At 38.5% G+C, this 22,633-nt stretch overlaps 1 protein-coding gene across 2 annotated transcripts in view; it reads right to left on the bottom strand.

Annotated features, from left to right (window-relative positions):
- KDM1A (lysine demethylase 1A) overlaps positions 1-22,633 on the bottom strand; it is a 63,138-nt gene that overhangs the window by 7,306 nt on the left and 33,199 nt on the right. For both annotated transcript variants that reach the window (XM_086716009.1, XM_025933580.2), the window contains 10 exons: positions 20,933-21,011; positions 20,271-20,363; positions 19,174-19,280; positions 17,527-17,608; positions 16,728-16,822; positions 6,259-6,401; positions 5,796-5,886; positions 4,434-4,568; positions 3,193-3,266; positions 2,185-2,296 (listed from right to left, as the gene is read on the bottom strand). In XM_086716009.1, coding sequence (XP_086572135.1) covers positions 2,185-2,296; positions 3,193-3,266; positions 4,434-4,568; positions 5,796-5,886; positions 6,259-6,401; positions 16,728-16,822; positions 17,527-17,608; positions 19,174-19,280; positions 20,271-20,363; positions 20,933-21,011 — 1,011 coding nt within the window. The remainder of the gene's footprint in view (positions 1-2,184; positions 2,297-3,192; positions 3,267-4,433; positions 4,569-5,795; positions 5,887-6,258; positions 6,402-16,727; positions 16,823-17,526; positions 17,609-19,173; positions 19,281-20,270; positions 20,364-20,932; positions 21,012-22,633) is intronic.

The following is a 22,633-nucleotide window of genomic DNA, read 5'->3' as shown; positions in this document are numbered from 1 at the left end:
AAATACAAATATCTAAGTAAAAATATAATACTGACTTCTGTAGTCTTCAGTCTGGTCAAAGTCTGAGATTTGGAGATTAGTCCATTCAGGATCCAAAAAGCCCTGTGACTTCTCACCAGTTCAAGAGTAATTCACACTTAAAATACATAAGAATAATTCAACAAGGGCCGCCTGGGTGGCTTAGGTAGTGGAGCGTCTGACTCTTGATACCTGCTCAGGTTGTGATCTTGCTGTTGTGAGATCGAGCCCCATGTCAGGGCTCTGTGCTGAGCATGGAGCCTGCTTGGGATTCTCTCTCTCCCTCAAATTAAAAAAAAAAAAAAAAAAAAAAAAGAAATCGACAAAAGATGTGTAAAACCTGTACACTGAAAACTGTTAAAATATTGCTGAGAAACATTAAAGAAAACCTAAAAAATGGAGAGAGATACCATACCATGTTCAAATCCCTATACCAATCAAAATCCCAGAAGGTATTTTTTATAAAAATCAATAAACTGATTCTAAAATTTTTATGAAAATACAGAAGACTTAAAATAGCCAAAATAATTTTAAGAAATAAAACAAAAAATGTCGGAGAACTTGCACTAATTTCAACATGTATCATAAAGCAATAGTAATTAAGAGCATATGACAGTGGCATTACGGTTAGACAAATAAATGAACAGGAAGGAGTAACCATAAACAGTCTCACACATGGTCAACAAAGATGCCAAGACAAACGAAGAAAAGGATGGTGCTAGAATTAGATAGCCATATGGAAAAATATGAACCCTAACCTCGCTTTTCATTGTACACAAAAATTAAAATGGATCATAAAGAAAACAACAACAAAAAACCAAAATGAATCACAGAGCTAAGTTCATAAAACTTCAGAAAGAAAATAGGAGAAAAACTGGTGATCTAAGTTTAAACAAAAATTTTTCAGGATAAAAAAGCACATAGGCTAAATAAAAGAGAGTTGAGAAATATGGACTTCATAAAATTAAAAAGTTTTGCTTTTTGAAAGGTACTACTTAGAAAATGAAAGAGGAAGCTATGGACTGGAAGAAAATACTTACAAAACATAAATCTGACAAAGGAATTGTATCCACAATCTAAAGAACATAATGAACTTCTTAAAATTTTTTTTAACACTTATTTATTAAAAAAATTTTTTTAAAACATTTATTTCTTATTGACAGTGAGAGAGCATGAGCATGGGAGGGGCGGAGAGAGGAGGAGACACAGAATCTGAAGCAAGCTCTAGGCTCTGAGCTGTCAGCATAGAGCCTGACGCGGGGCTCGAACCCACAAACCACGAGACCATGACCTGAGCCGAAGTGGGATGCTTAACTGACTGAACCACCCAGGCGCCCCAACATTTATTTATTTTTGAAAGAGAGAGAGGCAGAGCACGAGCAGGAGAGGGAGGGGCAGAAAGAGAAGGAGACACAGAATCGGAAGCAGGCTCCAGGCTCTGAGCTGTCAGCACAGAGCCCGACGTGGGGCTCAAACCCACAAACCGTGAGATCATGACCTGAGCCAAAGTCGGACGCTTAACCAACTGAGCTACCCAGGTGCCCTAGAACATAATGAACTCTTAACACAATTCAACAAGAGGTCAGACAACCAGATTTTTTTTTTAATGGGCAAAAGATCTGAACAGACTTTTCACCAAGGAATAGACATATGAATGGCCAATAAGTACATGAAAAGTTGCTTCACATCACCTATTATTCAGCAAATGTGAAATAAAACCACAATGAAATATTACTATATACCCATTAGAATGGCTAAATTTTCAAAAACTGGCAATACTAAGTATACACAAAGGCTGTATTATGTATGATTATATACCATATGGTTCAATTTATATGTAATTCTAGAAAAAGCAAAACCATAGTGACAGAAAGCAAACCAGGGGTTGTCTTGGGCCAGGAGTGGGAGGGCTGGGAACTGACCACAAAGAGGCAAGAGAGAACTTTTCAGGATGATGGACATGCTCTGTATCTTGATTGTGGTGGTGGTTCACGACCATGTTGGTTTGGCAAAACTTCAAACTGTTCACTTAAAACAGGCAAATTGTACTGTATGCAAATTATACCTCTTAATAAAGCTGTTTAAACACCTACATACAAATTAACAGTTTCTCCTACGAGCTCTCTCAAAGACATACACAACAAAAGAAATGATAATGAAACTTACCTGATCCCAATGTTTAAGGGAGAGTGTAGAGAGAGGTGTGGCATTAGCAAATTCAAGATTTGCAAAATGCCAATCAAGTATCTGTCTGTCTCTTGATGAGAGATACACGTCACTGCAAAATGAAACCAGGAACACAGGTTATTAAAAGGACATCAATACTATTCTCAGTGGGCTGATGTGGATGATCTTAGTATCTGTGAGGGAACCTAAGCCCGGTACTGTGCCTCTTATAAAGAAATTCCTTTATTACTGGTGCCTAGACTGTGCCAAGCTCACTTTCTAAAGCAAATTACTATCAGGCTTCATTTGTCTGAATAAAAGACTTCTTCATATTGGCACCTGTCATTATAAAAGCTTATTTGAAAGCATGATTTTTTTTTTTTTTTAAACAAGAATGGGTAGCATTCCCAATTACAGAAGAGAGTAGATATATATGTGGAGGCCAAATGTACCATGGACTACAGTATCGGCATACAAGTATTCACTGTCACAAATTCAATGGAAACACAGTGTAATACTTTCCTAGTCCTCAAAATTATGGGAATTTAAGATAGTACTACCTTCTACCCCACTCAAAGAAGACAATATATTTTATTCAAATGTCAGGTCTCATGGAGAAAGGCTTTTTTTTTTAACATTTATTTATTTTTGAGAGACGGAGTGAGACAAAGTGAGAGTGGGGGAGGGGCAGAGAGAGAGGGAGACACAGAATCGGAAGCAGGTTTCAGGTTGTCAGCACAGAGCCTGACGTGGGGCTTGAACCCACAGACCGTGAGATCATGACCTGAGCCAAAGTCGGACGCTCAACCGGCTGAGCCACCCAGGTGCCCCTAGAAAGGCTCTTTCTAAAAAAATCGATGTATTTAAGTATCTAGGACACTCTTACACATTAAAATTATAATCCATTCATTGGACATAAATAAAAGCCCAGAGTGCTTTATAATTTTCCTTCTAAATATAACAGAACAGCAGAAGCTATCTCTCTGAACATCTGCAAGTTTTCCTTACCTTGGGGGATTGGCTTCCAATTCTTGAAGTTTTTCTTCTAGCTTTCCTTGTGTTTCAGCTAATTCATCATATTCCTGATAAAGTTAAGAGAACTGGGTTGATCTTGATGGGTCAGAGACCAACCTGGTCATTTATACCACAAAGTGTAAGGCCTGGACCACATCCCTGTCCAGGTCCTATCTGTAAGGGTGCCTCAGCTTAAGGCTGGATCAGGGCAGGGAGAGGGCAGGCAGGAGGAGGATATAAAGGAATAGCATACAACTGTGCTACAAAGTAAGAGTGGAAGAGAATAGCAACTACCACTTCCTGTGCATTCACCATGTCCCTAGCATGAGATAAAGCATTTGATTTTATTTTTTTATATAACTTATTGTCAAGTTAGCTAACATATAGTGTATACAGTGTACTCTTGGCTTCAGGAGTAGGTTCCTGTGATTCATCACTTATATACAACACCCAGTGCTCATCCCAACAAGTGCCCTCCTCAATGCCCATCACCCATTTTCCCCACCCCCTACCCCCACCCCATCAGCTCTCTTTGCCTCCCTGTTCATAACTATTTTTTTTCCTTTCCTTCCCCCATGATCTTCTGATAGGTTTTTCAAATTCCACATGAGTGAAAACATATATCTGTCTTTCTCTGACTGACTTATTTCACTTAGCATAATATCTTCCAGTTCCATCCACGTTGTTGCAAATGGCAAGATTTCATTCTTTTTCATCGCCGAGTAGCATTCCATTGTGTGTATGTATGTGTGTGTGTGTGTGCGTGTGTGTGTGCGCGCACACACAATCTTCTTGGGATAAAGCATTTTAGATCCCTTAAAACTGGGAAGTATTAACCACATCACCGATGAGGTGATTAAGGAGTCTAAGGTCCCATGGCTAGGAGAGACTAAGTTAAGGATTTCAATCTGACAGTTTGATATCAAATGACTGAAGTCCATGTCCATTATCATTACTCTAAACTGCCAGGGATAAACTGTGACAAGGAGCTAAACTGAGATTTAAGTAAGTTAAAGGGTGAGATTATGAAAACAAAGTAGAAATTCTGAAGAAAATGCAGATCCCAAACCGAACTAACCCATTCAGTCACCTTGGCTCCTGTTACCAAACCCCTGTCCTTCCTATCATAGGCACCTGTGATTGGCTAGTTGCTCTCCCTTTTCCAAAGTTTCCTAGATCTATACTCTTTTTTAGGATTCCTAGTAAACCCACTCAGGCATGTACGTATACCACACCTTGCACAGGGCAGTCAGATCCCTGTGTTTACTTTTCACTAAGAACTCTGCAGTGATATCTCTGGGTGGCTTGACCTCAGATGCTTCTTTGTATTGCTGATGGAGTTCTTTAATTTTCTCTTTCAAATTTACCATCTAAGAGGGAAAAATACAAATTTACCATTGCAGATAGTGATGTAATCCGTCTCTAAATCGCAGGCTTTGGTTCCTCCCCTAAACTGCTATTATACCAAAACAGGTTATGATGCAAGGTCCTTAGAATTCTTAAATACCTCTTCTACATCATATTTTAGGACAGGGAAAAAAATCCTGTTTGGCTCAACACAGAGTTATCACATCATTATCAGAGAAGTAAGATCACCTCTATCTTCCAAAACAAATGGAGAACCAGGAGTGTTCCATTAATATATATATAATATACATTATATATATTCATATATATTAATATACATAAATTAACATATATATGTTATATATATTTACAATTCCAGGAAAAACAAAACACTACCAATTTAAGTTAAACTTATTGTTTTGGGAAACAAATTGTCACGACTCGTTTTCTAAATTATGTAAAAGGCTAAATAACCACACAGGACCATCCGAAGCCATTCCTAATGTTAGTTTCTCAAGTTTCTGATGGTATTGGGCCCCACAGCTATCCCACCAGCTGGCCATCCTCTAGCTTCTCTGCTCATTTCACACGTGCCATAATCCACGAAGAGGCTGTGCCACAGACCTCTTCATCTGACAGGATGAATGAAGAAACAAGGCACAGAGTGAGGGAAGAGTCTGGTCACAAAATGCACCCAGATTTTGCATTAAAAAGCTCCCCACAGGGGCTGTCCCACTTCATGGTTTCTTCCTAAGTTGATGTTGTGTTTGCAGCTGGTAGGATCAGGAGAAACAAATGGTTTGGAGTCTGGAGCTGGGTCTCTGGGAAGTGGTGGGAAAGAAGAGCCCTCAACAGACATACCACTGGGGCATAACCCCATACTGGCACCTCAAGCCAAGTAATTATGGCAACAAATTATGGTCCTGGCTGTTGACCTGTTGTCTTCCTCAGTGGGAACTTCACCCCAGCACAGCGAATCTCCCTTTTATCACAGAATCCAGCAGAGGGCACTGGGCTACCTTTGGAACAGCCAAAGGGAACCTGACATAGGAAAGACCTATTTCCCCTGGCAAAAATTTACCAATAATATTGTACTGAAAGACTGACAGAGAAAAACAGTGCCTTTTGTTAGTCACGATTTTCTAAGGCGAAAAAAAAAACTTTTAAATTTCTAAAGGCTTTGCTCCTCCTCCCCCCCCACTTCCCCCAGCTGATGCAGCTTTAGCTATTAAGAAAATACAAAATTTCACCTTATTAAGAAGTTCTTTCAACTCCTCCTGAGTCTTCACTATCTTCTTCCAATGTTCAATTTGCTCATCTTTGACATGCTTTTCTTGTAACCTAAAAGAGATACTACATATATATGCCTTGGCCACACAGCTAGCTTTGCAGCACAAGACAGGAGCCCATCAAAACCATTCAAGGACATCAAGATTGAACTTTCTAATACTTGGGAACAAGAAAGTTAGCTGGTGGCAAATTATTTTCTAGGTTATGTTAAATATAGTTCAGTACCATAAAAGCTGTGAAGTTTAGAACTGAGAGGGGACTTAAGGATAATTTAATTATTTTAAAAGGTTTTACTTTGGGATTTAATTCACATGAAAATAAGTGAAAACTAGCTCAAATAATACTTGCTGAAAAACTCAAAAACATAAACAGCAAATGTGTAAATGTAATTCACTATATAATAAGCAACATCAAAGTACTTACTGAATGACAACTTCCAATGCCTGCCCAAGGGACACAGGCTTATTATTGAGGACATTGAAGTCAAGCTGATGACTAAGGTAAGATGTAGCTTCCAGTAACCGGTTAAACTCTTGCTCTACCATTTCATCTTTCTCTTTAGGAACCTGAAAATCCGAAATATAGCAGAGTTGGTCCTTACAAAAAGACTAAACATAACCAGCCATGAAAACACAAATGCTCTATAGTTTTTAAAAGGTCAAAATATGTACCTCAAAGGGGGAACCTTTGAGGGCAATGATTCAAACTTTCTTTTCTATGAAGTGGTCGATTTCATTAAATGACATGTGAAATGTTTTGGCCCTGATATTTTCCTATTCTCCCAATTGTGCCATCAGAGCTGGGACTCCACCTCTATAAATAGCCACAGGATTCACACTGGTGCTAATTGGTGCTAACTGGAGTTATGTGGAGCACATAACTGACATGCACTGAGATAAGCTGGGCCGACATGCAAACGACACACTGGAGAAGTCTCAGAGAACAAAAACTATGTCAACACACCTGAGGACCTTCCAGAACAAGGGCAAGATGGAAAAATAAGAAGCCCAAGGTATTGCCTTCCCCTCAAAGATGAATTTCAGGTGGGAGTAGGGAAGAGAAAAGTGAAATTCATGGCTATTAATAAGAACACAATAGCACCTTCATTCTTTTGCAGAGTAACAGTGTTTTATGGCACCAATTAGGTTCAGAATTGAATGTCCAAAGCTCTTAGACTATGACTGACTGAGGTACCAGGTCTGGCTCATTATTTTGCAAGAAGAGAGGAGACTGCAAAGCAGATCATCAAGCTGCAAGACCGTGTTCCTAATCCTTACTGTGCCCCTGCCTATTGATGCCATCAGTTAGTTGACACAAATCCCTCTGCTACTGCTTAATTCTTAGAACCCTAAAGTAAAATGCATCTGCAATTCTCCTGAACTCGTGGTAGTAGCAAGACGGAAAAAGCATAGCTAAGGCAAGCATGTCTAAAGCAAGCATCTCTTGCCAGAATAAACTGGGGCATCAACTGGGAAATGGAAGTTAATATATGGAATTTCACTTTACAGTCAACCTAAAACTGGTTAATATTAAAGAAAGTTCTAATAAACACTAAGGCCAAGGAGGAGTGATCTTTTAATCAGAGGTAACTTGTGGACAAGATCATCACAGTAAGACTCTCTCATCTGAAAACTCCTTAGTGTTTGCCTTTCCAATTAAACAATTTTAAAGCACTAGTCTCTGCCCCTTTACTGAGGAGTCGCACAGTAACTCTGTAAGATGAGCCATGGTGTGGCAAAAGAATATAGCAGGAAGTACAATCTGAACCAAAACAAGAAAGGGAAAAGGACCATAACTCTCTTTGGGAATTGTAGATACGACACCATAACTACTTATCCAATCAGTCATATTCCAAAGCATCAAATTCCAAAAGGCCACAGATGGGAGTGATCAGGAAATCTTTATGAATTTAGAGAATCTTCCTTGGCCTAAGAAATATAAATCCCTGAGAATCTTCCAGCTTATGCTAAGAAATAAGGCAGAGAATCAGGCTTTGGATGCTTGGTGCCCTTTATATATCAGAGTGGTACCTAAGACTTGGTGGATCCAACATATCTAACCTACCCATTCAACTCCATGGCCAAAGAAAGGAGCTCTTAGTGACATCCCTACTTGTTCTGATTCCACAGCATCAGAGCTGATGGAAGAAACCCTCTTATCAGGAATTTCATTTACTTTCTCATCAGTTACTTTTCCTCAATGATGTGCTGGGTCATATACAGAGCAACTCAAAGCAATGCTGAAATTTTGCTTGGTGTAATTCCTACAATGATGTTACCAAAGACATTTCTAGAAACTCTAAATTTGGTGCTTCTTTAAAAAAGGAAAATTATATTTTTAATATACGATCTATACAGTTATGAGATCTTAATTGATCACAGATGCAATGTACATGACTGCTTTTCCTGGAGTACAAAATAGTCATATTTCTACATGTGGCTTCAAAAATGCCCAGCAAGAAGATGCTAGAGAAGCAAGAGGGACCAGATCACACATGCCTCTGCAATAGGGCAGAAAGTGCCAATACACAAGTGTGCAAATGGTACAGATTAAAGCTCTTCCAGTGTCAACTGGATGGCTTGCTTCAGACAAGCTTTAATCTTTGTAGCTAGGGTAACAGTCACAATAAGGAAGTTCATACTGAAAAAGTACGCAGCGCTCAGGCTCAGTAACTGGGGTCCAGGGTGTGTGGTAGAGAAACATTTAAAGGGACACTGTCAAGGTTAGAGGGACCAAATTTGACCTTTTGTTTCTTCCCTCTGTCTGCTGAGCAGCCCACTTGATTCATAACACTTTCCCCTTTAATCCACCCACACCCCCCACAAAAAAACCTTTTTACATGCGCTTTCAATGACAAAAACTCAAATGGCACCAGCCCAACATATAGGCGCAACTCTACAACAACAAACCAGTGTGAATGTATGATGGAGAGGATCTTTGGAAGGGAAAGATCTAAAGTTTCAAGCTTTTAATGGGTTATTGTAAACAGTGAAGAAAATGATTTGAAAAATTATTAAAAAAAAATACCTTGACAGTGTCCTTTTAACCAGTGCAGCAGAGAGAGAAATAAACTGTAAATAACAGCCCAACAGCCACGTCAAGTTTAGTTTTGTACGACAGCAGTAAAATCAAGGCTTTAAACACATAGCATGACAGAAGCATTCTGTTAGCTCAGAAGCTGCAACCACCAGAGAAATAAGGAACAGACTGTATAGACACCAAAATGGGAAAGTCAAGGCATATAAATGGGCAAAAGAAAAGCAGCTGGTGGGGATTGGGGGTGGGGGGTGGTGAGGGTGTAAAGGGAGATGGTGTCAGAAAGCAGTGAGGAATAAAGCAAAACTCAGTAAAACAGAAAAGGAGAAACACAGAACAGTGACGAAAACAACAAAATTGAACAAACAAACAAACAAACAAACACCAAACCAAAAGATTACTGCCTCCTCTGACTGACAGCAAGGATGACAGACTGCATCTCTGGTCCACTGACTGGGGTCCACTGCTCTAATTCGAGACTCTGCTCTTCAGAATAAGAGAAACAGCACTTAGGCCCCATCCGTTTTCCACCTAGTTAAGCACTTTTAAGACTGTTGCCAGAGAGACCAGGGATAGTTCTGAAACCTGGAGTTTTTCCCCATTAACTTTAAAATTCCACTTTGAAATTTAAGAAATATTTGGAAAACAGCAAATACCTGTCCATTAGGAAATCAACACTGACTGGGAAAAAACCAAAATGTATTTTTGATATATTTAAATCTTGAATCTGTTTCTAAAATCAAGCTAGTCAGGTATGTTCTACTTGACAATGAAAAGAACTGACAAACCTGAGCAGCCCTTAAGTACCTGTTTCAGGTTACCATCTTCCCCTTGGTGAGAACCCTTGAACTGTTAGTTCCACGAACAGTTGTTGAAAGGAGCTGAAATACTGGCCATCTTTAAACACAAGTCACAATTTTAATTTTACCTGGCCACTCTATTCTAGCTTCTTATACTGCATCCTGAGAAAAGAACCTAGCAAATGATTGCAAAAGGCTAATAAGTACCATGTTTGATGGCAGCTGGATTTCTAGATTACAACATATTAAGAACCTATTAACAACAAATTAAGAAGGAAAAGGATCTCTGATATCATTTTCTAGCAAAGAATCAAACAAAAAGGGTATCACTTGACACAGATTTTTTCTTAAACTGATTTTGATTCTGACTTTTCAGAGCCATTTATTTCTCTATGAAAGGCTCCAAACAGCTCCTTCAAATGAGAATCTGGTGAGTCTCACGGCTCTGAATGGGTACAATCTTGATTGCTTTGATCCTGTAGAAATTATATGGAGCAACCCTGAACATGGCTGGGGGAAGAGCAGCCTGTGTGTCTAGCCCATGTAGAATAAATTTAAGGAGAACCAAGCGACTTTCTGGATAAGGTCCCTAATCCTGCAAGAAGTCATCTCATAGGAAGGCAGCTCTCCTTAGTTCTACCTCTAGTTGCACTGTCATCATGAGGTCTTTAGTAGGTCTTCAAAACACTGTCCATTTCTCTGACTTCCAGTCTGCATAAGTTCTCTAGCAGCAAGGCAGACTGGAGTTATGGGCAGGTAGGTTCTAGACACCCAAAGTTCTGAGATTTAGCCAGAGAAATTCTCAGGAAGAGTAATACAATGAAAAATAGCTATAGTGACCCAATTTGGCCAACAGAGGCTTTGGTAAATCTCTGCTGATACCACTTCCATGCACTTCTAAAATGATGATCAAACGAAAGATTAAGATTAGTACCTTTGGTAAAACCTGGAAGAAAAATTTACATCGGAAGAGTCTTTAATTTAAATTCCCAAATAGCTAAAAGAAAGGAGACATAGCATTATATAATCCCTAAAGGGAGAATAAGAACAACAGGTGTGTCCCTAATCCAAATAAGATTCATTGTGATTCTAGAAATGGAGATGGTTGCCTCCTCCCAATTTTTTACCTCATAAGAAATCTTTAGGAGATGTCATAGACTTCCATAAACCAGTAACTAAGCTGTGTGAAGGCACACACATGTCTAAGGAGTTCACTCTAGTAGTTTCTAGCACATAGTAGAGATGCTCCATAAATTTATTAAATGAGTAATAGAGGTGCTCCATAAATTTATTAAATGAATAATAAAGTTTGGAAAAGCAAAGTCAGTATTATAACTATATTTGAAAGGAAAGTAACTATTTTACAACTTTAGGAACATTAAAGGCAGGCATGAGATTTTTTGATTTATAAAATGTAAAAGAGAAACTACCATTAAAATACTAAAACTATTTCCACAAAGGAATAGGAAGACTGAAAAGGGCAGTAGTTGTGTCACAAGCGTGACTAACCTAATAAGCATCACTGTATGTGAATATAGGCAAAAACTTGGTAAACTGTGGTAGGTACTGAGTATATACCCAATTAATGGCCTTTATAAAAGACCCAGTACTTGTTACCTGTCAAGTATATTTTTCTTCCTCATAACAGTTGAGCCACTCCCAAGGAGAAAATCAAGATCTGTTTCTCCAAGTAACTGAGTCTTTGGGCCTCACTTTGTTTAAAAAAAAAAAAAAAAAAAGAAAAACAAAAGAAACAACTCCCTCCCCACCATGGAGACCAGAGATCTTATAATGAATACACAATGCTACACACCGAAGGAATTTGATTAAGGTACCTTTTCATTACTCAAAAAAGCCAAAACAAAAGTCGATTTTAAAGCCCCTGAGTTACTAGTTGGTGTATAGGAGATACGGAAAACATTTACAGTTATATTTCTCCCACCTCCCCACCAATCCATGTTTCCAGTATCCTCACTGGTGACTCCCAAAATATTTCTGAAATATGAATTACCCTGTTTCCCAACTATCTCCATATCCAGTTACAACATAGTTCAGAGTTTAACTCCATCATCAGTCAATCTGAGGGCAGCTGTTGTACTGGCTCTGTTTTTATAGGCTCAGAAGACACTTCTATTCATTGCGATATCCTATGTTAGAACCAAATAAGAAAGCCCTTGTTCTAGTCATCTGGAGACATAAAAAAAGCTTCTATCAAAAACAAACACAGAAGCTCAACAGCCTAGCTGCCAGTGCACAACCACAGAGAATAAAGAAGTGAACTCTTTCAGGGATTCTTATGATTGTGATTAAAACAACAAGTTAACAGAGCAAAAACCACTTGCTATGTGATTTTTCTCGCACAGCAGCAAAATGACTAGGTATGGTGGATGTGTTAAGACCGTATTACAAATGATATTTGTCACTCTGAGTTAACTGCTGACTTTGTGTAAGATGAAAATTAATTTCTATGTACTAACAGAACCATCAAATCACCTTCTTTCGCACTGAGGCTGTCCACAAAGAATGAAGACAATCCCATTTCATTTGACAGTTTACTAAAGAAAATCAATGGCTGAGTGAATGTCCACTCTAAGGCGGCTTTGATGCCTCTTTAGTATTAACTATTAAAAGAAAGCTCTTGGAGAAGGAGACTCAGCTGATGCACATACGCAGCTGGGGTTGCACACACTTATTCCAGCCCCCATCTTCTCTGAAGTACAAGCATGCCTCAGAGATACTGCGTTCAGTTCCAGACCACCACAATAAACTGAGTCAAATGAATTTTTTGGTTTCCCAGTGCATATAAAAGTTTTTTTATACAGTACTGTAGTCTAAGTGTGCAACAGCACTATGTCTACAAAACAATGTACACACATTAGTTAAAAAATACTTTATTGCTAAAAAAAAAAATGTTAACCATCATCTAAGCTCTCAGTAAGCTATAATCACTGTTCACAGATTACTATAACAAATAATAATCAGAAACTCTGAAATACTGTGAGAATTACCAAAACCTGACACAGAGACACAAAGTTAGCAAATGCTGCTGGAAAAATGGTGCCAATACCCTTGCTCTATGCAAGGTTGCCACAAACCTTCAATTTGTGTTACAAAGGTGGGGGGGGGGGGCAATATCTGTAAGTGTAGTAAAGCAAAGTGCAACAGAACAAGGTATGCCTGTAAGGAAATTTGATCTGGAACACCAGGCAATGTATCTTGGGTTCTACAACGTATTGACTACAATGACCCTATGCAAACACCATGTCTCAGCTTTAGATTCCTCCCCTGCAAAATGAGAGAATGAAGTAACTGACCTACTTAATCCTCAGTTTCTAAAGTCAAGAAACATATTTGCAATTATAAGCAAAATTAATGGAACTAGAAGCTCTTAGTGCCTGTCCCATAAGCCAAAAGCCAATCTACTGTTTAAAAAGTGTCCATTTCTACTTTGAGCTAGACTACTGGGAACAGCAAGATACAGAAACATTAACATGTCTTCTTATGTTTGATTAACTCAAGGCAAACAGGACTCAAAGCTGCAAAGAATTTTCTCCCAAATTTGACACTGCTTGAAGAATCCTCCTTACTACTCTAGCTATATAGGAACAAACTGACTTAGGCCATGCTTGAGGGGAATACTGGTATACTATCTGGAAACAAATGTCTTTAAAAATGTGTTAAAGTTCCTCTAACACCAAGAAAAGAGAAAAACATTTCTCTAGAGATTTCGACTATAAAAAATTCTTTTTACTATTAGAAAGACTAAATAAACCTGTTCTACATTCAGGAGAGTCTAAAGAAAAAGACAATGTGTCTCAACGATCATCTTTGGTTTGGATTCCGTTACTTCTTGAGGATTAATGTAATATCCGCTTCAGAGACTTTGCTTCAATTCATTTCTCTACATTACTGCCTATCTACTTAAAACACCTATCTGCTCTCATCCCTCTGAAGTCCCAACCTACAAATCAGCACAGTAAGCAACACCCTCCACCCTCAACTTCAGCTTTGTATCTTACCCTCACCAGTATAATCTCATCCTCCTTCAGAAACCTCTCCAAGTAAACATTTAAGAACAAAACAAAAAACCAAAAGGGGCACATGGGTGGCTCAGTTAAGTGTCCAGGTCTCTATTTCGTTTTAGGTTGTGATCTCACAGTTCATGGAATGGAGTCCCATGTTGGGCTTTATGTTGATAGTGTGGAGCCTGCTTGGGATTCTCTCTGTCCCTCTCTCTCTGCCCCTCCCTCACTTGTGCTCATGCTCTCTCTCAAAGTAAATAAATAAATATTTAAAAAGAAAGAAAGAGGGGCGCCTGGGTGGCGCAGTCGGTTAAGCGTCCGACTTCAGCCAGGTCACGATCTCGCGGTCCGTGAGTTCGAGCCCCGCGTCAGGCTCTGGGCTGATGGCTCAGAGCCTGGAGCCTGTTTCCGATTCTGTGTCTCCCTCTGTCTCTGACCCTCCCCCGTTCATGCTCTGTCTCTCTCTATCCCAAAAATAAATAAACGTTGAAAAAAAAAAATTAAAAAAAAAAAAAAAAGAAAGAAAGAAAGAAAGAAAGAAAGAAAGAAAGAAAGAAGGAAAGAAAGAAAGAAAGAAAGAAACCTGTCTTAACCTTCCTCTACAACCACGGTTAAGTTCTAAGCCATCTTCACTAATGCTTTTTCCCTCCAAATCTCTTTCCATTCTTGCCCTTCCCACTTTCAGAGAGAGTGTCTCTCTCTCACCACCCCCCACCCTTGGCTCTTCTGTAGCAATTTATCCTTTATCTAACCTTGATTTTATGTTAATCTGCCTTGATTTTATGTTACTCATATATGTATCAGTAATATGTTTGTGGTTGGGTCGTTTTTTTTGTTTCAGTGGTGGGGGAAGAGAGGGAGCACAGATTTTTAAAAACATTGTTTTTTTAATGTTTGAGAGAGAGACAGAATGAGCAGAGGAGGGGCAGAGAAGGGAGACACAGAACCTGAAGCAGACTCTTGGCTCTGAGCTGTCAGCACAGAGCCTGATGTGGGGCGCAAACTCAAAAACCATGAGATCATGACCTGAGCCAAGGTTAGACACTTAACCAACTGAGTCACCCAGAGCCCAGGGGGAAGCACAGATTTTAATGACACTTACAATTCCGGATGTTCTTGGGTTCATAAAATATCTGGAGTCACTAGAATTTAAGACCCTTGAGGGCAGAGAATACATAGTCAATGCTGAGAACAATGCCAGATCTTCGTAAATATTTAATAAATACTTGATTGACTGTGATTGCTTTAAAATACCTCAGACTAGGGGACCCTGGGTGGCTCAGTCAGTTGAGCATCCAACTCTTGATTTTGGCTCAGGTCATGATCCCAGAGTTACGGGATTGAGCCCCATGTCAGCTCTGTCTCCCTCCCTCCTTTCCCTGCCTTGTCCCAGCTCACTCTTAAAAAAAAAAAAGAGAGAGAGAGAGAGAGAGAGAGAGAGAGAGAGAGAGACAGAGAACTTAACAGATGCAACAAGACTGGAATAAGTGAAAGTTTATTATATTATACTATTCTACTATTTTTTTTTTCTTAAGGATTTTATTTTTAAATAATCTCTACACCCAAATTAGGGCTTGAACTCACAACCCCAAGATAGAGAGTAGCATGCTCCACTGACTGAGCCGGCCAGGTGCCCCTGCTTTTGTATAGGTTTGAAAATTTCCATAATAAAAAGCTGGGAAAAAAATCATCTGTGTACATGTCCCACTAGACTGTAGAGTCTTATATTCCACAGACTGTCTTATTCCTCTCTATAGCCTTTACAGATCTTTACAGTGTAACGAAAGTTTACTGAATGGTTTTTTTGTTTTGAGAGGAGAGTGCACACCTCTGCGTAGCGTGCGTGTGTGCACACACGTGTGCACGCACGCAGGAGGGGCAGAGGGAGAGACAGAGTCTTAAGCAGTCCCTGCACCCAGTGCAGAGCCTGACATGGGGCTTGATCTCACAACCAAGTAAGATCATGACCTAAGCCAAGATCAAGAGTAAGACACTCAACTGAGCCACGCAGGCACCCCAGAAGTTTACTGAATTTTTTTTTCTCTGAATTGCTGAGTTAACCTCTACTTCCTCCTTTTTTTCTTGTTCATTCTATTTTGTTTATGCTGCTAGAGGCTAACCTGTGCCCCCCAAACAAGCCCTGGGAGGAATCTGAACCCAGACTGATGTGAACGGGAGCCAAACCATTCCCTGAAAGTCTGTCTTCTTCTGATATGAACCCCATAAAACCTAAAGGCTTTAGTGAGGATGTACATGGAACTTAGACTAAATTCAAGAGTTGGGACCTTACCCTTTTTAGCAACAATAGCTAAACTATATGCATATCGAATCTTCCCTTCCTCAAAATATAATGATGCTTATATCCCCAGAATTATAAACTTCTTCATTCTTGATAGGGGAAGAGTTAGTAAAAATTTTTGAATATAAACTTTTGAATTTCACCCACCCTCCAAAATTAGGACTCACTTATAGTCTAAGCCTCTCAACATAGTTGTTAAACTACTCTCACTCTCCATAGCAAACATCACTTCCACACTATTACCTGCTAAGTATGGAAGCTCCTATGCCTCTGGTCAACAAATACTTTAATCTACCTAAGCATCTGAGTTCAATATCACCAGCTGGTTATTAGCTCAACAAAATCTTGAACCTACACACACAAAACTGAAGTCATAAAGAGCACACAGAGCTAAAGCACATGATGGAAGGCACAATACAAGGAAACGAAGAATCAGGCGTCAATTCCACAGGTCTCTTAGAGTAGGTGGCCACAGCCAAACAAAAAAATTACCTGTCTACCTAGCCTTCATTAAATGTCTAAAGGTAAATGCCTAAATAGGCATGCAAATTTGCATTTATACAGTAATAATCCTTTCCTATATAGCTCAGAGTTAAGGAACAATCAGAATATCACATCATTTCTACCTTTGGCCCATACTGGTATGTGTGCACGTTCATCCACACATTTCCCCCACATTGTTGTTTTCAACTGAACCAAATAAATTTTGAAAAGTTCTGTTTGTCCTCAACTTACTGCTTGTCCATTGGCTTCATAAAGTGGGCATTTTTGCTTGATCTTGGCCAGTTCCATATTTACTTGTTTGCTGACCACAGCCATGGGATTCCCTCCTAAAAAAAACTCAAACTATTATATTTAACACAACTATGAAAAGAAAACAAAAAATCGAAGCAAAAGTATTTTTACTAAAAATTTAAAATACTCAAAGCTTAGGGTACGTGAATTATAGATCAAAAAATGCCCAAAGTAAATGTAGGATATATGAAATATGTAAGATAAGCGTAAAGAAGGAAAAAAACCCCATGTTAGTTAACATTTTATTATAGATCCTTCTAGATTTTGTGTGCATAAAATTAGAGACATACACACACTAAAGGATCATAACACATGTATTGTTTTGTAATCTTCTTTCAACTTAGCAATAAACTGGCCATCATTTCAGGTTAATATAAGGCTACATAATTTTTAGTGGCTGTATAGTTCACTTTGTATAATAATTTAATCTTCACCACTATGGGTTCTAATGTTTTGCTGTGCCACATGTAAAAAGCTCCAAACAACATGGTTCACTTGTCATTTTCTTGGGATAATTTCCTAGAACTGAATCTGCTAATAGGTCAAAACATGTACAATTTAAATTTTGCATATAGTGATGTATCTTTTCAGGAAGACTATTTGTCAATCTACCTCTTATGAACACTAAGAACAGTATCCTAAACCAAAATATCTTAAAGCCACATTTACGGCTTTAAAACAGAAGCTTGATAATGAGTCTCAGACCTTGTTTAACAGCACACAACTAAAGACTACTTACCAAGACCTGTTACTACCATAGCTCCAAGATCAGCTACATAGTTTCCCTTGCGAAATGTAGCCACTCGTCCACCCACTCGATCCTGTTTTCAGAAATTAAATGGCTAAAATCATCAATTCTATTTTAACCATGAGAACCTGGCATGGTACCATCCCAGGCCTCTTTTATAATTTAACAAGGTATAGTTTATACATAGCATGCAGTGTGGGCACAATGTGCAAACAAAGTTTAACTATTTGAGGGAGTGGTAGGTTAATGAATGACACAGAACTAAGTGACAGGGGATAGAAAACAATTTGACAGCCAGAGATACTATTTAGCTACAGCTACTATTCTCTCTCTACCCAGCTGTCTCTAATACCATTTACTATACAGGCTGACCAAGGGCCACTCACACAGAAAATATCTGTTCACAAATTGTAACGTAGCACTAAATGCCATCTTTCTACCACCATGTTCTGACTCTTGCCCTTCATCCCCTAAGTCAGCTGGGAATGACAGATGACTTCAACAAATGATTCTCCAGTGCAGCCCCATGCCCAGGGGCAGGGTGTCTACTGAGCATAAACTTTCAACAATAGCTCTCATTCCTCAACAGGCCCTGGTTTATCTCTGCTGACCAGGGAGTTTCCATGGGAAAAATTACTGAGCTGTAGTGATACTTCAATCATGGATATTATGAGAATACTCTGTAACCTTCAAATAAACAAAAGTAAAACAAAAACCTGTCAGCTAGATTAGGACCCTGCATGGGTAGGGATCATAATGATCCCATTATTCATCACTGTATTGCTAGTACAAAGGGCAAGAGGGCACACAAATGTTTCCTGAATTACCTATATTTAGTAAGACCATATAAAAATTATTCTGATTTCTTCATACTCTATTTGAAAAGAATATTTTAAAAAATTAGCAATAAAAAGCAACCTAGATTGTACTGCACAAAACATTTTGAAAGCTTCTATAAAATTTTAGATTTTTAGGTTACCTGAGAAGTGTTTGTTTTATTGTTCTTTTTTAAATGGTGTAAGCCCAGGGAGGCCTTTAAGCCACTGGAAGATAACTAAATATCAAAAATTACCCATGAAAATAATCTGAATTGTAGCATCTTAATTTGATGTTCTTTTTTCCCCCACTCTGTGCCATCATCCCTTTCCTCCTTCAATTTCCATTTCTCTTTCTAGGACAAATGATAAGGGAACCAATATATCTGGCTTCATCAGGCCCTCAAGACAACTGCTGCCTGAGAAGCACCTGAGAAGCACCTCTTTTACTATTAAACAGGGAACACAATTCACTATGTTCCACACTAAAAATAACTGCCACCTGCACAGGGTACATCCACGAAGGCCCAAAATTTGAAAGCTAACTGCAAGAAACAATGACTTGAAAATATCCATCAAAGGGCTATATGCACCATTCATAAACTCTAAATACTCACTGAACACCTTTCAAAGCTTTACTGTCAAAAATGCTTTATCCAATATACTAACACTATCTAAAACACTGTGAGTACTATATAAATCAGTTTGGTTTAGTTCAAGTTGTAGGATTCATTAATTTGCAACAGATAATTTCTTATTGCACTGACGAATACCTATCATATTTCTATTAGGTTAGCTTCTAAACACAAAATAAAATTCTTACCCTGGCTTCCAAAAGTGTAACATCCATTCCGAAACTTTGTAATTGACGAGCTGCTGCCAAGCCAGAGACCCCAGAGCCTATGATAATTACCTTTCCTGTCTTTTTAGCTAAAAGTAAAAAACAAAAATTACAATATTTGGTCGTAGGTTTAAGAATTTGTATTCATCATTTTTTTAAATCACGAAAACCTTTAGGTTCTTAACATATCATGATGTCTTACCAAGTAAACAATTCACTTATTTTCAAAATAGAGAAACTAATACAAATAAGCAAATATCTGAAACTTATAAACTTTAATTCAATGTTAAAAATTTATAAATGAAATCCTTTAAACATTAACTTTCTCAATACACCTCAATCATCTGCTTTGGTATCTGTGACTGGTTAACTTATGACTATCTGTTTCATTTACTTCCCAATTATACTAGGACAATTTGAGTAGCCAATTTATTCTTAAAGCTGTTTTCTTTCAGCTCTACTTCTGCAGTCCTTAGTATCTCTTTTTGCAGAATTATTAAAGCATCAAAAATAAATAAATATATGTGTTAATTCTCAAAATATCCCTATCTCCTGGATTCCTGGCAGTATAAAGAACTGGTCAATGAGAGAAAACCTCAAATCTCTGCTTTCATAACAGACTTCTCGTTTTTTTTTTTTTTTTTAATGTTTATTTATTTTTGAGAGAGAGAGAAAGACAGAGTGTGAGTGGGTGAGGGGCAGAGAGAGAGGGAGACAGAGAATCCGAAGCAGGCTCCAGGCTCCAGGTTCTGAGCTATCAGCACAGAACCTGATGCGGCACTCATAAGTTGCGAGATCATGACCTGAGCTGAAGTCGGACATTTAACCGACTGAGCCACCCAGGCGCCCCAACAAATTTTGTTTTCTGATTTTTCTTAAATTTGAAATTCAGAATCTTTCACTAAAGTACACCTGTCAGACCAGAAACTACAAGAAATGCACATTTATGAAGAGATTTTACTTTAAATCTCTTTAGACTAAGAAATTAAAAAAAAAAAAATGCTAAAAGCCTCCTAGAAATAAAACAGAGTCCTAGAATTGTAACTTAAGACCACGAAGTCCACTGGCCAAGTCCTTACTTGGTAGGGGTTTTATCCTTTTGTAGATGCCGAAGTTGATAAGACCGTGACGTTCTAAATAACTGTGAACTCGGTGGACAAGCACAGTGTCACCTACGGAATAAATGGATTTTACAACATATTTATATTTTAGGCAGCTTAAACAGAAAGCTCTTTAACTCTTCTGTTTTTCCATCATGAAGTTATTCTGTAGTACATATTATCCACGAGCCTCAGATAATGTGACTCCTTTAGAAAAGTGATTCCTAGCACATTAGTCTATGATGTAGTCCAAAACGCATATCATAGAATTTGCTATTTTAAAGAAGGACAATACGCTATAGATGAAATAAAGGATAAAACCAACCCTTTAAAAGTAGTATTATATCAGTTACTTTGACAAAAATTTTTTAAGACTTTGTTGGTGGCAAGTGGAAAATGAGAAAGCCAGCCAATCAAATGTCAACAAGGTACGCCGTGGATTAAAGTTGAAATGTAGTCCTTGGGAAATTATTAGCAATCTCTTGAACTTACAATGTAAAAACTAATAATTAAAAACACACATAATAGTTTTCTATAAGGCTTATTTTTGCATAGCACAAGGCAAAGATGGAAATATGAGTGAAAAACTCATTATCAGCGAACTATAAGCCAAAACTAGTCCCACTAAAAACACCACTTACTGTTGTAAGGCGCTTCTAATTGTTGAAGAGTAGCCTCAAAGGTCAGCTGAATCTTTGGATTATCCAACCACAACTGCAACTGTATTTAAATGATAGAAATTTTATTACACAAGCAGACATAGACTTTAAAATATCTTTTCAACTTTAAGGCCTCAAATATACACTTTCCTTTCATTGAAACAGTGAGGGTTATATTCCTGACAAACTGATAGAACACAAAGCCAGGTCAAATGAGTGAATTATTGAAGAAGCTGGAAGATGGCACAAAAACAGACACATAGACCAATGGAATAGAATAGAGACCCCAGAAGTGGACCCACAAATGTATGGCCAACTAACCTTTGACAAAGCAAGAAAGAATATCGAATGGAAAAAAGACAGTTTCTTTAACAAATGGTGCTGGGAGAACTGGACAGCAACATGCAGAAGAATGAAACTAGATCACTTTCTCACACCATTCACAAAAATAAACTCAAAATGGATGAAGGCCCTGAATGTGAGACAGGAAACCATCAAAACCCTAGAGGAGAAAGCAGGAAAAAAACCTCTCTGATCTCAGCCGCAGCAATTTCTTACTCAACACATCTCCAAAGGCAAGGGAATTAAATGTAAAAATGAACTATTGGGACCTCATCAAGATAAAAAGCTTCTGCACTGCAAAGGAAACAATCAACAAAACTAAAAGGCAACCAGCGGAATGGGAAAAGATATTTGCAAATGACATATCGGATAAAGGGCTACTAGTATCCAAAATCTACAAAGAACTCACCAAATTCCACATCCGAAAAACAATCCAGTGAAGAAATGGGCAAAAGACATGAACAGACACTTTTCTAAAGAAGACATCCAGATGGCCAACAGGCACATGAAAAGATGCTCAACGTCACTCCTCATTAGGGAAATACAAATCAAAACCACACTGAGATACCACCTCATGCCGGTCAGAGTGGCTAAAATGAACAAATCAGGAGACTACAGATGCTGAAGAGGATGCGGAGAAACGGGAACCCTCTTGCACTGTTGGTGGGAATGCAAACTGGTGCAGCTGCTCTGGAAAACAGTGTGGAGATTCCTCAAAAAATTAAAAATAGATCTACCCTATGACCCAGCAATAGCACTGCTAGGAATTTACCCAAGGGATACAGGAGTGCTGATGCATAGGGGCACTTGTACCCCAATGTTTATAGCAGCAATTTCAACAATAGCCAAATTATGGAAAGAGCCTAAATGTCCATCAACTGATGGATGGATAAATAGAATGTGGTTTATACATACAATGGAATACTACTTGGCAATGAAAAAGAATGAAATCTGGCCATTTGTAGCAATGTGGATGGAACTGGAGAGTGTTATGCTAAGTGAAATAAGTCATACAGAGAAAGACAGATACCGTATGTTTTCACTCATATGTGGATCCTGAGAAACTTAACCGAAGACCAGAGGGGAGGGGAAGGGGGAAAAAAAAAAGTTACAGAGAGGGAAGGAGACAAACTATGAGAGACTCTTAAATACTAAGAATACCCTAAGAACTGAGGGTTCTAAGAACTGAGGAACTAAGAACTAAGAATACTAAGAACTGAGGGTTGATGGGAGGTGGGGGAGAGGGGAAAGTGGGTGATGGGCATTGAGGAGGGCACCTGTTGGGATGAGCACTGGGTATTGTATGGAAACCAATTTGACAATAAATTATACACACACACA

Source organism: Puma concolor, chromosome C1, assembly GCF_028749965.1.
Source record: "Puma concolor isolate L17-30 chromosome C1, mPumCon1.1.hap2, whole genome shotgun sequence".
Taxonomy (NCBI): Eukaryota; Metazoa; Chordata; class Mammalia; order Carnivora; family Felidae; genus Puma; species Puma concolor.
Note: the sequence above shows the minus strand (reverse complement) of the source record. Positions and strands in the feature narration are given on the sequence as shown.